At 47.9% G+C, this 14,909-nt stretch overlaps 1 protein-coding gene across 1 annotated transcript; it reads right to left on the bottom strand.

Moving 5' to 3' along the window:
• Positions 1–2,711: 2,711 nt before the first annotated feature.
• Positions 2,712–5,776, bottom strand: LOC134586292 (uncharacterized). The gene is made up of 4 exons (XM_063441776.1): positions 5,427–5,776; positions 3,669–3,856; positions 2,935–3,057; positions 2,712–2,818 (listed from the first exon to the last, which is right to left on the bottom strand). The coding sequence occupies exons 1-4, from the start codon at positions 5,774–5,776 to the stop codon at positions 2,712–2,714; spliced, it is 768 nt and encodes a 255-aa protein (XP_063297846.1).
• Positions 5,777–14,909: the final 9,133 nt, after the last annotated feature.

Genomic DNA, 14,909 nt, shown 5'->3' with positions numbered 1-14,909 from the left:
CAGCCTGCCTAGACCCAGAGGACGCTCTCCTTTCCACAGAAATAGCACAAGGTTTCATTATCGGCCAAATACTCTAATAAAAAGTGCATGATTATCGATTTATCGGCACCGCACTCTTCTTTTGTTCCCAGCATTAACGCACTCATTCCCGCAGACAAATTCTCACTACTGTACGTAAAAATTGACGACGCTATACAAACCATCATTTCAACTGGTAGCAAAACGCTTGGCTTAGCAAAACAGACATAACCAATGCATTCAAATTACTGCCCATCACTTTGGCACTTGCACGGTGTTAAATGGCGAAACAGGTACTATTTTTCCATGCGACTCACTTTCGGGTCCAGAAGGAGCCCTAAACTGTTTGATATTTTCGCAGAAACTCTATGCTTGCTGCTTCTGAACATTCTCAGGTGTCATGCTGTCATTCATTATTTGGATGACTTCCTCATAATAGAACCGAGCGCACGCACACCCACTGATATCCTCAGCATGTTTTTCCACTCTCGTTGTACGTTGGTCTCCCTCTAAAACGATTGGCCCCCCTACTAAACTTACTTTCTTGGGGATAGAGCTGGACTCTGGTACCTTCTGCGCCAGCCTTCCCCCTGACAAACTAGTCCGCTTGAGAGGGGAGATAGACATGTTCCTGCGGAACGATGTATGCACCAGGAAAGAACTTCAGTCCTTTTTGGGGTCCCTTTCGTGATGCGCATCATTCCGCAGGGAAGGTCTTTTGTATCCAGGCTTCTTTGTCTGCTTCACGGGGTACCGGACGCCTGCCCAATTGCGTTGGACCAGCACGCCAAAGCTGACCTACTCATGTGGGGGAAGTTTTTGACTGAGTGGAACGGTATCTCCATGTTTATTCCCCCTCTCTCCGACTCCTCATCCTGCATTTACACTAACGCTGCAGCCAACATGGGTTTGGCAGCTATATTCGGTAATCACTGGTTTAGGGGTCACTGGCCCGCTGAGACGGATGCCTTGCCAGGTTTTAGAGAGCCCTCAGCCCTTTTTTAAAATTTATCCCATCGTGGCGGCCGCACACACCTGGGGTTTCTACATTTTACAAGAAGCAGGAGGAGTACCTGTAATAAATACCTTAGTAAGTATGCCCCTTAATAATATATACCACAGTAAATTTGCCTGTTAATAAGTATCACATTACGTTTGCTCCTTAATTAACGAGCATACTTATTGTGGTTTAAGTTAAAGGGCAAACATACTGTGGTATTTACTAAATGGAAAACCTACTGAATTTATTACTGACTGTGGCATGTTCTGTTGGGCAACATGACACTGTTCTGTGTATGCATTTTATGACACCTTTGTTGAGGGGCACTGGCATGCTTTATATATATATATATATATATATCCTCAACCTTTTTTCACCCACATAGAAGTTACCTCAATCGAAAGCACTCAGTGGTCTTCTTGTGAACTTGAATTTATTCAAAAATGTGTTAATTCTTTACATCAATATGTCAGTCAATATTTTGTATCCTGATGAAATTGCAATTATGGAGTAAAATGTTAATGTTAACAATCAACCAATTTTTTAGAGAAATTTCAGTTCACAAGAAGACCACTGAGCGTTCTCCTTTGAGATAACTTATTGCTGTGAGGCTGAAGGTACACCTTGGCAAGAAATATATAAAAGTGACTCAATCACTTTTCTAAAGAGAGCACACTCAGTAGTTTTCCTTTAAAATCGATTTTCGTTCGTGTGTGTGTATGCATGTGTGTGTATGTGTGTGTGTGTATATATTATGCCCAAATAATGGGCAGCTTGGGCGCACATTAGAATGCACTCTTCCTCCCTCATTTCCATAAAGCGCTGCATATTTTGATCCAAGGAAACCATTGCTGTTGTAAATTGCCTAATGCCCTCATTCAAAATGTTAGACATGGGGCGTACCTCGGTTATTACATTCTGCAAGAGTTCTCGCTGATTCTCCCTATCCTGCTGTATGGACATCTCCAGTTCAGCTTGACGAGCCTGGATCGTCGCATACAGCGCAACCAACTGTGGAGGAAGTTGTGGCAATGGCATTTCTTCGACCACTTATGTCACTGATTCAAGATCCAATTCTGTTAGGGTAATGGTACCCTCCTCTTGTAGGGGGAGAGCACCATCAGAACCTATAGGGGAGAACAGAGAAAGAACATTGTTAGCATGTGTCATATGTTGCAATGCTAACTATTATCTGTTCAACAATATTATTTAAACTTGGAAATAAGATATATGCAGTCATGCTATTAATTTAATATGTCTAAGTATAGTTATGCATCTTTGTCCCCCCCTAGCCCTTTCTCTGTCTCTTTGTGACCTCTCAACACATCTCTTTGTGCCCACCTCCCTTTCCTTCTAATCTCACTACATGTATCGTGGCCGAGCGTCCCCAGGTAGAGAATCTCCTGTTTCTTCTGCATGACAGGAAGCTGATCGCTGCACTCAGCTTCCTGTCAGGCCAAGTAGATGGTACAGAAGATCATACACACGTGGTCCACTCAGCCACAGTACATAAAGTGAACAGAAGGACAGGAGCAATGTGCGCTCCCCCCCACCCCTGCTGATCACCCAGACATTGAGCCTCCTGGCCAGTGCGCCCTAGGCAGACGCCTAGTTTGCTTAGCGATCGACCTGGCCCTGCCTGTTACATAAACTAGTATGCCTGAAAAGAAAATGTGTACCGTTAAAGCATTTTTTACTTAAGCTCAGCAGTGGATCCCTGTTCCTGGACACCAGTGGCCGGCTGTTGGAGGGAAACCACACTCATACATGGTGAAGGAACGTCGACAAGTTGCGGATGGTCTGAAATACATGTATGTGATATATTAACTTCATAAACAGTAAAATCACATATGGGTGTGTATGTTTAAATGCGCACACATATAACATATATCGAAAAATGCTATGCAAGTACTTACGAGAGGAAAGTGAAGCCAGGTGCATTTCCAGGGAGACAGGAGTTGAACCTGCTACCCTACTCTCCGTGGAGACAGCATCTCCTGCAGTTCCTGGTGCCTCTTCTGGGGATTGAGGGGCTTGCACTGATGGCATAGAAAACACACATTGGAGGGTTAACACAAGAAAACTGATATATGTACATTTTGACTAACAAATATGAATTTAAAGGACCACTATAGGCACCCAGACAACTTCAGCTCAATTAAGTGGTCTGGATGCCAGGTCCCTCTTGTTTAAAGCCTGCAGCTGAAAACAACACAGCAGTTCTAGAGAAACTGCTATGTTTCACTGAGGGTTAATCAGTCAGTGAGACAACCCCTAGAGGCGCTTCCGCGATTCTCACTGTGAAAATCAATTGAGTAATGCTTTCCTATGGGCAGTTTGAATGCGCGCACGGCTCTTGCTGCGCATTCAAAGATGACGTCAGCAGAGGGAGGAGTGTTCCCCGGTGCCGAGGGAGCCAGGCGCTGGAGAAAGGTAAGTAGCTGAAGGGGTTGGAGAAAGGTAAGCGGCTGAAGTGGGAAGGGAGCCACGAGTGTGGGGGGGACCTAATTACCTTAACGTGCCAGAAAAATTAGTTTCTTTTCCTGGCACTATAGTGGTCCTTTAACCCCTTAAGGACACATGACATGTGTGACATGTCATAATTCCCTTTTATTCCAGACGTTTGGTCCTTAAGGGGCTAACAATGTACCTTCAGATGTTTCAGCGCCAGTTGTCCCCTCAATCCCAATGAGGTTATCTCTTCCCAGGAACTGCAGGAGCTCCTCTTCATAGGGCAGCAGGTCCGGTTCTTGCTCTTGTGAACCGCCTCCTGTCTTCCTGGAGGCAGCTGCTGCCTTCTTCACCTTCCTCTTCACCATCCGCCTGATGTCGTAGTAACTGCAATGACATGTGTAATTGATTAACCACTTTAATATGTTTTTATTTATATGTATACTGACATATTTAAAGGGGTACTATAGGCACCCAATCCAATTCAGCTCATTGAAGTGGTCTGGGTTCAGTGTCCCTTAACCCTGTAAAGGTAACTACTGCAACTGCAATAATTATCTTTATGTGTTAACTCCACCTCTAGTGGCTGGCTACCAGACGCCCACTAGAGGGACTTCTGGGTTGTTAGGCAACTTTTGGTCACCCCTCCATATCCCCCATCCCATGTTTATCACCCCTATTAACCTCCTATCCCTGTGTGTCACCCCCATTAACCGTGCATCTCCCTTATTTAACACCACATTCACCTACACTGTGTATGTTACTACACAGTGAAAGCTGTGGTACAGAAATCTGTCAGATTTGTAGATCAGATTGCAATGTCTGATGGATGTGCTGCACGCATGCGCAGTACACCCATCAGATTTCTATAGCTGAAGGATGTGCCGCGAGCATGTGCTGTACACCCATCAAGTTGCAATATCTGATGGAAGGGTGGCGCGCATGCGCAGTAAACCTATCAGATTTCTATAGTTGAAGGATGTGCCGCGCGCATGCACAGTACACCCATAAGATTTCTATAGCTGAAGGATGTGCCACACGCATGCGCAGTACACCCATCAGATTTCTATAGCTGAAGGATGTGCCGCGGGCATGCGTGGTACAAACTTCAGATTAAAGGCCCAGCTGATCGAGCGTCATCAGAGGTGGCACACATGCTCACAGTGCCTCCACCAGATTTCTATACCTCAAGGCCTGCTAGCGCGCAGCTGATCTCGCGTCACTTCTGGTGACGTGGGGGCACCGGAAGTGACGTAGATATAGAAATCTGATAGATATAGAAATCTGATAGAGCAGCAGCATTTTGCAACATGATAGCCTCCGCATTGGATTGGCTGATTTTGTCAATTATGAAGATTGCAGCCAAGGAGGCAGAGTGTGGGCGGAGCCAGCTGTGATAGACTCGTGCAGCTCTGCTAAAAGGATGAGAAATTAAAGTGACACTCCAGGCACCCAGACCACTTCTGCCCATTGAAGTGGTCTGGGTGCCAACTCCCCCTACCCTTAACCCTGCAACTGTAAATATTGCAGTTTTCATAAACTGCAATATTTACCTTGCAGGGTTAACTCCTCCTCTAGTGGCGTCGCTGAAATCCCCATAGGAAAGCATTGAAAGCATTTTTCAATGCTTTCCTATGGGGAGGTCTAGTGCGCATGGAGTATCCCTTTAATGACAGTTACATTGCTAAGAGGGAGGTTAAACTGTGTTTTCACAGTTACAGTGACAGGACTACAAACACGTATTCCTGTCACTATAGTGTTCCTTTAAAACGGAGCTGCACATGGTGTTTTTTTTCCCTCTATGTGCTTAAGTGACCCAGCCCTCACTTTTAAAAGACTTTAAAAGCATAGCTGCCAATGGTGGGGGTGTGTAGCAAAAGCACATGGAGGGAAAAAAATAAGTTTTAAAAAACATGGCATAAAGAAAATAATTTTTTAGGAATATAAGGGCACTTACCATTTCTTCACCACGTATTCAGTGCGGTTGTTCCCTCCAACAGCATTCACCGCTGCCACAATCTTCCTCCACAGACTGTTCTTCTTTGCTCTTGAAGCCTTTTTGGCTGTTCCCCCAAACATACATTGGTAGTACTGGCAAAGCTTGTTTACCAGTACTGTATTCTCCTCTGCACCAAAGCTGTCAGCGTATTTATTCTTCCTCCCAGGACATACTGCTTTTAACATTCTAGGCTTTCTTTGCTTCTTCTTGCTTCTCCCACTTGCTTCTCCTTCATCCTGGCCAGAGTGGCCAATGCCCCCTTCCACTATATCCATGGGTGGATCACTTGAGGAGCTGGAGGAGGACATGACCACTTCTGGCAAGGTCCCTATGAAAGTGCCTAAAATGGCTGACAGGGTGGTGGGCTGGCTGAGCTCCAAAATGGCTGAATGGCTGGCCTATAGAAAATCTGGATATATTTTGCATTGAAGGACTGCCTTGAGTTGATACTTTTATTTTTTACAGTTTTGTCTGGCAGTATGTAAAAGCCTATTTAATTGGCTCCTACTTTCCCACTCCCTGCTAAAATGATACTGTGTTGCCAGTACCACCTGTCCGGGAAGCATGATGATTCATGAGCCCAAAAAACTAAGCAAAAGCAATGCATTGCATTTGCAATGTCATTCGACATGCGAATGACTATAGTAAGTGGTGTTCGGTAGTTTACTAACAGTGCCAATACATTTTCATGCGAATGGCAGCGTTCGTGCATTAGACGGTTTGGAAGTTAGTTCGGGAGTTTTAGGCATAAATAGATTAGAACATTGTTCAATGCCATGTGTTGTGAGATCAATGTACGAAAATTTAAACAAATGAATGGTTTTACTGCGTTCACTTGAGGCTATTCGTTATTTAGGGATTAGGGAACTGACTTTTATGATTGCATTGTATTTGCAATGCCATTCGACATACGAATAGTGAGTGGTGTTGTTCGGTAGTTTACTAATAGTGCCAATACATTTTCATGCGATTGGCAGCGTTCGTGCATTTGACGGTTCGGGAGTTTTAGGCGTAAATTGAACGCAATACAGCATTCGATGCCATGTTGTTAGAGCAATGTACAAAATTTGGAACAAATGGTTTTACTGAGTTCGGTTGAAGCTATTCGGTATTTAGGGATTAGGGAACATAGTTTTATGAATTCATTTGGTTCAATTAAATGAACAAGCCGAATGAACAAATGAGTTTATCCGAAACGAAAATACGAACGAATATCGTACAAAAACGAATGGAAGAATTGACGAATTTCGGTTCTGACTAAACTACTTTATTTTTTGTACGAATACATTCGTACGAAGCGAAAATTTCTGAAGTGCCCAAGTCTAATGGCAAGGATGTCAGCCTAGTCTCTCTCCTTATTGCTTCGCAGGACATTTTAGAAAACAGAGCTTTTTATTATGGTGATAATTCTGTGATCCTCAAAACAAGGGAACCACAGCTTAATAAAAAACTCTCCATCCCTGAATTCGTTCTCGGCTTTACTTTGGACTATACAGAGATGTCATCTGCTCTGTATATCCTCAGAGGCGAGAGGGATTCGACCTCTATTTACACGAGGTGTTGGACCTAGGGCACAAGTATGGGGGTTTCGCTTTCTACGGTTACCACAAGTCAGTATCATCTAAAGTAGCAGCCACTCTGGCCAGTCCAACTCTCGATTGCAGTCAGTTGGCATTTTGCGGGCTTGAGATCCCCATCTTGTGCAGTTTGTTCTTCTACCTCACACTTCTGCAACTTGTTTCCCTGTCCTCTAAATCCCACCCCTCCACTTCCTACCCCTCCACCACCGCCTTCGTCAGTCAGGAAAGGGGACAAAGGGACAAAGACCAGTTGTATTCTTGGGCAAGGCACAGGTGTGCAACAACTTTAATGCAGGAACCTGTAATTACAATGCTTGCAGGTTGTTGCACATTTGCTCCATCTGCTTCAGGGCACATACAAAAGCCATGTGCCCTTCTAAGCTTTTCCCTAAGAAATGACTGATGGAGATCAACATTGACGCCAGGGCCGGCCTTAGGCAAATAGGCGCCCTGTGCGAAAAGTCTTCATGGCGCCCCCCCACCAGCCACCAAGTTGCCTGAATACAGTAACACACACAGGCACCAGGGACGTGTATATCGTGAGGCAAACAAGGCATCTGCCTTAGGTGGCACTTTGCAGGGGGTGGCAAAAAAAGCCGCCCCCAAACCCCCAGGCAGATCCCTTGCTTGCCTCACGTCCTGGGGGGCTCAAGAGCTGGCCGGCTGGCCATGTTTGAGCCCACCCCCCCGAGGCTGGCAGCGGGCAGCGAAGGAGCATACTCACCTGAGCTCTTCCTGCTCAGCTCCCTCTGCGCCGCTTAATGAAGCCGGGAGCCGGAATATTACGTCAGTCCGGCTCCCGGCATCACTAAGAGCCGCCTACTCAGTCTGTGCGCCCCCTGCCTGCCCGCCCAGCAGTCACACTGGACTGCAGGTAAGAAATCCACTCCAGCTCTCCCATGGAGGCTGGGTGGATTTAAAATAAAATTTAAAAAATATTAGTTTGTGAGTGTTAATGGAAATGTCTGTGTGTGTGTGTGTGTGTGTGTCTGTGAGTGTGTATGTCTAAGTGAATGTGTGTGTGTGTCTGTAAGTGAATGTGTGTGTGTGTGTGTAAGTGTTTATGTGTGTGTCTGTGAGTGAATGTGTGTGTCAGTCAGTGAGGGTGTATGTGTCAGTGAGTGAGGGTGTATGTGTCAGTGAGTGAGTGTGTATGTGTCGGTCAGTGGGGGCGTGCGTCTTTCAGTGAGTGCATGCGTCTGTCAGTGAGAGTGTGCATCTGTCAGTGTGTGTCCAAGTAATAGTGTGTGTGTGTATGTCATTGTTTGTCAGTGTATATGAGAGTGTGTGTATGTCAGTGAGTGTTCGTCTGTCAGTGAGTGTGCGTCTGTCAGTGAGTGAGCGTCTGTCAGTCAAAGTGCGGCCTTGACAGGAAGGGGTGGGGGAAATTTAAACTTGGTTACAGGCATGTACACACACACACACACTCAGTTAAAGGCAGTCACACATACAGGCACACACAATGGCACAGTTACAGCGACACACACAATTAGAGTCACACACAGACAGTCACACACACAGACAGACAGTTATACACACACACAGGCAGTCACACACGCAGGCAGTAACACACGCAGGCAGTCACACACGGACAGACAGTTATACAGGCAGTCACACACACAGGCAGTCACACACACACAGGCAGTCACACACAGTCACACACACAGGCAGTCACACACAGCCACACACACAGGCAGTCACACACACAGACAGGCAGTCACACACACACACACAGACAGACAGTCACACACAGGCAGTCAGGCAGATAGACAGTCACACACACACAGTCACACAGCCACATGGGACATGTGTGGGGGGCTATAGGGACACATGGGGGCTATAATGGGACACATGGGGGCTGGGGAGGGGGCTATAGGGACACATGGGGCTATAAGGACATATGAAGGGCTGGGAGGGGGTACAGGGACACATGGAGGGCTGGGGGGGCTATAGGGACACATGAAGGGCTGGAGGGGGGTATAGGAGCATATGAAGGGCTGGGAGGGGGGAATAGTGGGACACATAGAGGGCTGGAAAAGAGGGCTAACAGGCAATCAGTCACACTTACCTCTATCCAGTGGATGCAGCTGGCTGATGGGGAAGCAGGGACTCAGTAAGCCCCGCCCCCTTTGCCGCAATTTTTTTTTTTTTTTTTTAACTAGACCCTGACACCGGCCATGTGCGGGCTGTGTCGGCTGTCAGGGCGCCCCCTGCTCAATGGCGCCCTGTGCGGCCGCACAGCTCGCACACCCCTAAGGCCGGCCCTGATTGACGCGTTAGCCTACCACTTGCACACCCCCCCTTCCCACCTACTGGTACAATTTCTGATTCAGGATTTTCCAATGGGTTTCACACAGGATTAGCACTCTTCTGTCACACCAGTATGTCCTAACTTACTCTCGGCTACAAACAACCCATCTGCTGTTGACGAGTTGCTACGGAAAGAGACCATGTCAGGTTTTATGATTGGTCCTTTCCACACCCTCCTTTTCCCACATGGTGAACGAACCCTATTATTGACCCATGCACGGTCACTCTCACACAATACTCTGTCAGCCAACACTAAGATAGCATACAATAGGGCGTGGATTGCTTTCTGCAGATTTGGTGGAGAGTTTCACTTTTTGGATAATTACTCTATCGAGACCATGGTGGCTTTAACCTCTTTTTGTCACTTACACCTCAAATTAGCACATAACACTATCAAATTATATCTTACAGGTATACAGCACCACATCCTCACTACCTTTCCCAATCACCCACCTTTTCTTGCTACATATCCCAACAAAACCATTCTTAAAGGCATCAACAAGATAGATCAACCTCCTACTACCAATAGATTACCAATAGATGGACCCATATTCAGGAACATATCAGCCTATTGGACACAAACCCCTATAATGTCCAGACTACCTCTATAATCAAAGTAGCTGTAGCGGATTACGTTTGGCTGTCCATCACTTTTTATATTTGCAACATTATTCGTCTGGTTGTTCGGTGAAAACACAAAAGATACAAAGTTGCGTACCTCTGTTCGACATACGAACAAACTACCGAACAACCAGACCACCCCGGAGAGAAGTGTGGCTCTAATTTACCCTCCCCATTGATCTTCACACCAGCCTAATTGCTAACTATACAAATGCACAGTGTATTCCCTGGGTGGGCGCCGTTCGACATGCGAACACGAGGCGGTGGCCATCTTGCCATACGAACGCCCAGCGGTGTTTGGTCGTCGAGTGTCTGGAACCCAAATCAGACACTCGACCACGCGAACACCACAGAGACGTCCATACTATCAGGGGATGTATCATTTAGGGGTGTACGCCATGTCTTTGGGGTACATCTGTGAAACAGGGCAAAATGTGTGTTGAAACTGTTTTGTTAATTAGATTATTTCTCAGGCTGAGTGGAGGGGATGTGTGGGCTGCAACCTGTATGTGATTGGTTAATGTACATTTTTCTGTGGGTGTCTCCCTTGCATGGGAGAGTTTCATAAAAGCAGGGTATGTGGCAGTAAACGCGAGTTCTGCTCCTGATGCTGTGTGTCGTCCAGTTATTGGGAAAGGTGATGGGATATTCACGGCCCCGTTCGTGCATTCGAATGGGACTTAGTCATTTTTCTGTGTAAAATAGACCGACTGCACAGCCCCAATCTATGGAACTGTTTGGGCAGGAAAAATATGGGTCGGTCATAAATGACTCCCAGTTAACTTTTTATCTACTAGATGGATTTGTCTGATTTTTTAGAGTGTTTATGTTTAAAGTGTGCTGATTCTGATTTATGAATATTGGATGTATATTTTTTTTTTTTAAATTCTTTATTTTTGTAGTGCATACGTTAACATTTGCTTGTGAGGTACCCCAAAGGCAGTCCTCTAGCGCATCATAAACAAATTAAACATTGGGGTAGACAGTGGGTCTAGCACTCTTTTTTTTTTTTAAAGCATAGAAACAGTAGCAATTTACATTGCTTAGGTTTTTTCAGTACATAACAGAAAGGTGTCTCGAAACTGACTATTTGTGGGCAGCAGCTGTGTATAGTTGAATCAATAAGGCTTCAGGTTAGACATTATATGAACACTTGGTCTACATATGATAGATAACATGCTTGCTGCCTTAAGTGTGTGACTGCCCTAGGGCTTGCTATCTAGTTATGCTTGAACACGCATGAGTAAGAAACATACATTTTGTAGATTATCGACAGGTCTGCACGTTTACATCATATGCTTATATCACAGGTTTATGTAGCAGTCCTGTGCTTTGTTAGTCATAGGTAATTCTAAAGAGGGTAACAGATCGCTTTTTGGCACATAGTCATTCTAGGCGTATCTTCTAAAGGACTCCTGGTTTGGTGGGTCGCTATTTAGGAGGCTGCAGGGTGGTAAACCCAGCGTCCGTTGTGGCAGAGGTTTTGAGTTTGTGCCTCTGAGAGTCCTGCATGAGTGCCTGCTGTCAGCCCACATCCAGCCCCGGGATAGATGATCGGGTTACTTGGCAGACCTTCTGGGGCATAGGTAGGGGTGATGTCATATGAGTGGATAGAGTGGTCGGTAGTCGCAGAAAGTCCGGCAACAGTTAGGGTGCCCCAGTTGTAGAGTACCAGAGAAAGTCAGCCAATGCCTCTTGTGGGCCACTGCAGGCGATCTTCTCCCGTATCCGCCATGGGGTAAGCGCCGTGGGGCGAACCTCTGCAGGTTCTGGCTCCCGTTGTGGATTGGAGGGGTGGTGAGGGAGTTCTCCGGCACCAGGCCCATGCCAGGGTCCGCTTCTTTGTGCCACCGGTCAAGGGCCTTGCATAGCCCAGATCGTTCTCCATTTGGGGAGAGTGGGGCCGGGTCGGGGTTTTGCGTCGCTGTGTGGGTAAACTGCTCCGCCTGCTTGGTTGGCACCGAAGGGCTGTTCTTTTGGCGACCCTGGGTCCGGATCTGGGTAGGCAGTTTTTGCCTATGGCGGGTGCTGGGTGTTGGCGTGTACCGCTTCGTATTCCGCGGCTATTTTGCGTCTCCCACCCCTGGTCTTTTGCCTGGAGGTCTCGTTTGTAGCTTGCCTCTCTAGCCTTCAGCTTCTCCCAGAAGGCCTCCAGGATGGTTGTAAGTTTAGCCTCTAGGGCCTCCTGAGGCAACTGTCTGCTATGTGAGCTCGTTTGCTTGGCTCGGCTGCTGCAGAGAGGTGCGTCCGCCATTTTGTGTATAGGAGCTCTCTCTGTTGCTCCGTCGCGTGTGCTGCCTGGAGCCTTCCGCTCTGCTGTCGATAGCTTGTGGACCGGGATATCCCCCCCGGCCCTGAGGGGGGGGACGGGACTCTTTGTAGTCCTGCTGGGGGTTCGGGCAGGGGACGGGAGACCGGCCGTCTCTCCCGGCCGGAGCCGTCACCAGGCCGCAGCCTCACTGTCTCGTCTTGGTCGGGCGGCATTCCGGTTTTCGGCATCGGAACGCTCCACCCGTCTTTCTCGCTGGGTAAGTACCAGTTTGATGCGGTTTGTGGACGGCAGGAGTCCCGGTAAGACGCTCGGGAGGGTAGTTTATTAGGGAGCTCCTGCATAATGCTGCCATCCGCCATGATTGTCAGGCCCCGCCCCTGGATGTATATTTTTAAAGTTATAGTACATGTATAAAAACTGTATTTTTCCTGCTTGTGATAATTATGTTAACCCATTGTGTACCATAATTAGATCACAGGCAGAGGGGAGGATTTTGTGTGTAATTGCTGGGAGTGTTTTCTGTAGTGTACATGTGTTATTGGTTGTTCTGTAAAACCCTGTGGGTGGTCCTATGTAGGGAAAACCTGCATAAAAGAAGATCTTCTTGACCCTCAACACATAGTCTTGTCTCGTGATTGCAGGGAACTGCTATATCACACTGGGGATTGCTATGCTCTGCATACTCCCTTGAGCTTTAATCACTTAGCTCTTTTAAGAGCTTGTTCCTGATACGCTCTCCCGGAGGAGAGGTCTTCCCCACACGGTCCTGGAGTACAGAAGCTGATCCAGGGTGGACAGAGGACGGCGAGACTCCAGTTAAGCTACGGTGGTTGTGGAGTCTGCGGTGGTTGTGGTGTCCGGTGTGGTGCTTGTGGTCCTTGGCGCAAGCTAGGAAGCGTCCATTACCGGAAGGTTCCGTTACATTCTAGTCCTTACAAGGACTTTTCCCGTTGAATCCCCTACAAGCTGGAACAGCAGACACAGGAGTGAATCTTCTTTCCCTCCAATAACAGGACGGCACACAGTTTTGGAGTGTAAGCTGGAATTGAATTTTAATAGGGGCACACTGGCCCAGAACGGTTCAGGGGTTCAGGAATTTACTGGAAGTCATAGTTTTGACTGAACGTGCACATGATCCTATGCCCAAAACAGTTCCAGGGAAAACAGTGCTAACAGTCGATCAAGTTCGGTAGTCTTTTACAGCTTTCCATTCAGGGCCCATAGTCTGTGGGCAGGAAGCTGGCAAACAGGCTTCTCCAGGAGCTTGTGGCAAACTCGGGTAAAAAGGGGAGTCTCGCCCGGGGAGACTATCCAGACCTTAGACCTCCAAACAGTCTGGGTCTGTGATAGTCTGGTGGCCTTTCCCAAAATATGTAGTTGTCCAGATGGCCTCCTGCCACAAGTGCCCATTTGTAGATCCAGTGTCCTGCGGGGAAACAACCTGGATGCACTACCACCTGGTTGGATAAAGTTGTCGCTGGGGATGATGGGTGCAGTTTTCCTCACCCGTGCCTGTTGGACAGAGGCAAGCGGTACCCTGCCCTGTAGCCAGCAGTTCAGCTGGCTTGGTTGGTGGGTCGTCAGTACTCAGAACAAAGGGGTAGGTAGGGCAGATGCCAGCTGTGTTCTGCCCTGATGCCAGCTCTGCTGCTGGAAGGAGGTCAATAGAGGCCGTAGTTCCCTCTCCTTCACCTGGACCATGGTTGCGAACGGGCAGTTGGGGATCTGGGTCCCATCTGCACCATCCATGCTAGGGGGCTTGTCCCTGGATGACAGCCCCAGTTGCTGGGGAGTGGAACCGACTATCTCCACTCCCTGTAACACAAATTGCCGCTGGGGAGACCGTCTCCTCTCCCAATAATACACTCTGCCACTGGGAAGGAAGGCCGACATACTCCGCTCCCTGTAATGCACACTGACGCTGGGGAGTGAGACCGGTTGTCTCCACTCCCTGTAACACACTCTGTAGCTGGGGAGGAAGGATGGCACACTCCGCTCCCTGTGACACACTCTGCTGCTGGGGAGAGAGACCAACCGTCTCTTCTCCCAATAACATACTCTGCCGCTGGGGAGGAAGGATGACACACTCCACTCCCTGTACTGCACACTGCTGCTGGGGAGTGAGACCGATTGTCTCCACTACCTGTAGGATACACAGCCACTGGTGAACAAGGCTGGGTGTCTCTGTTCCCTGGACCTCATACTGCTGCTGGGGAGGAAGGATGACACACTCCACTCCCTGTAAAACGCTCTGCCGCTGGGGAGAGAGACCAACCGTATAATACCCTCTGCCGCTGAGGGGGAATGACGATACACTCCGCTCCCTGTACTGAACACTGCTGCTGGGGAGTGAGACAGATTGTCTCCACTCCCAGTAGGATACACAGCCACTGGGGAGTGAGACCGGTTGTCTCCACTCCCTGTAACACAATCTGCCGCTGGGGGAAGGGGGGGGGGGTGGTAAGACCAGTTGTCTCCACTCCTAACATTTCCATCTGGGGTTGGAGATCTCCACCTGCCAACTGGGGGTCTTTCCAGGACCAGGCGAAAAGGTCTTCTATCTCTGGGGCTGGTTGGGAAGTAAGTGGTACAATGCCCGGGTCTCCTGATGACAGGCTTAGTTGCTGGGGAGGAGGGACGAAACACAATGCTCCCGAT

Source organism: Pelobates fuscus, chromosome 2 (genome assembly GCF_036172605.1).
Source record: "Pelobates fuscus isolate aPelFus1 chromosome 2, aPelFus1.pri, whole genome shotgun sequence".
NCBI classification, from domain to species: domain Eukaryota; kingdom Metazoa; phylum Chordata; class Amphibia; order Anura; family Pelobatidae; genus Pelobates; species Pelobates fuscus.
This window is presented reverse-complemented; position numbering and strand designations above follow the sequence as displayed.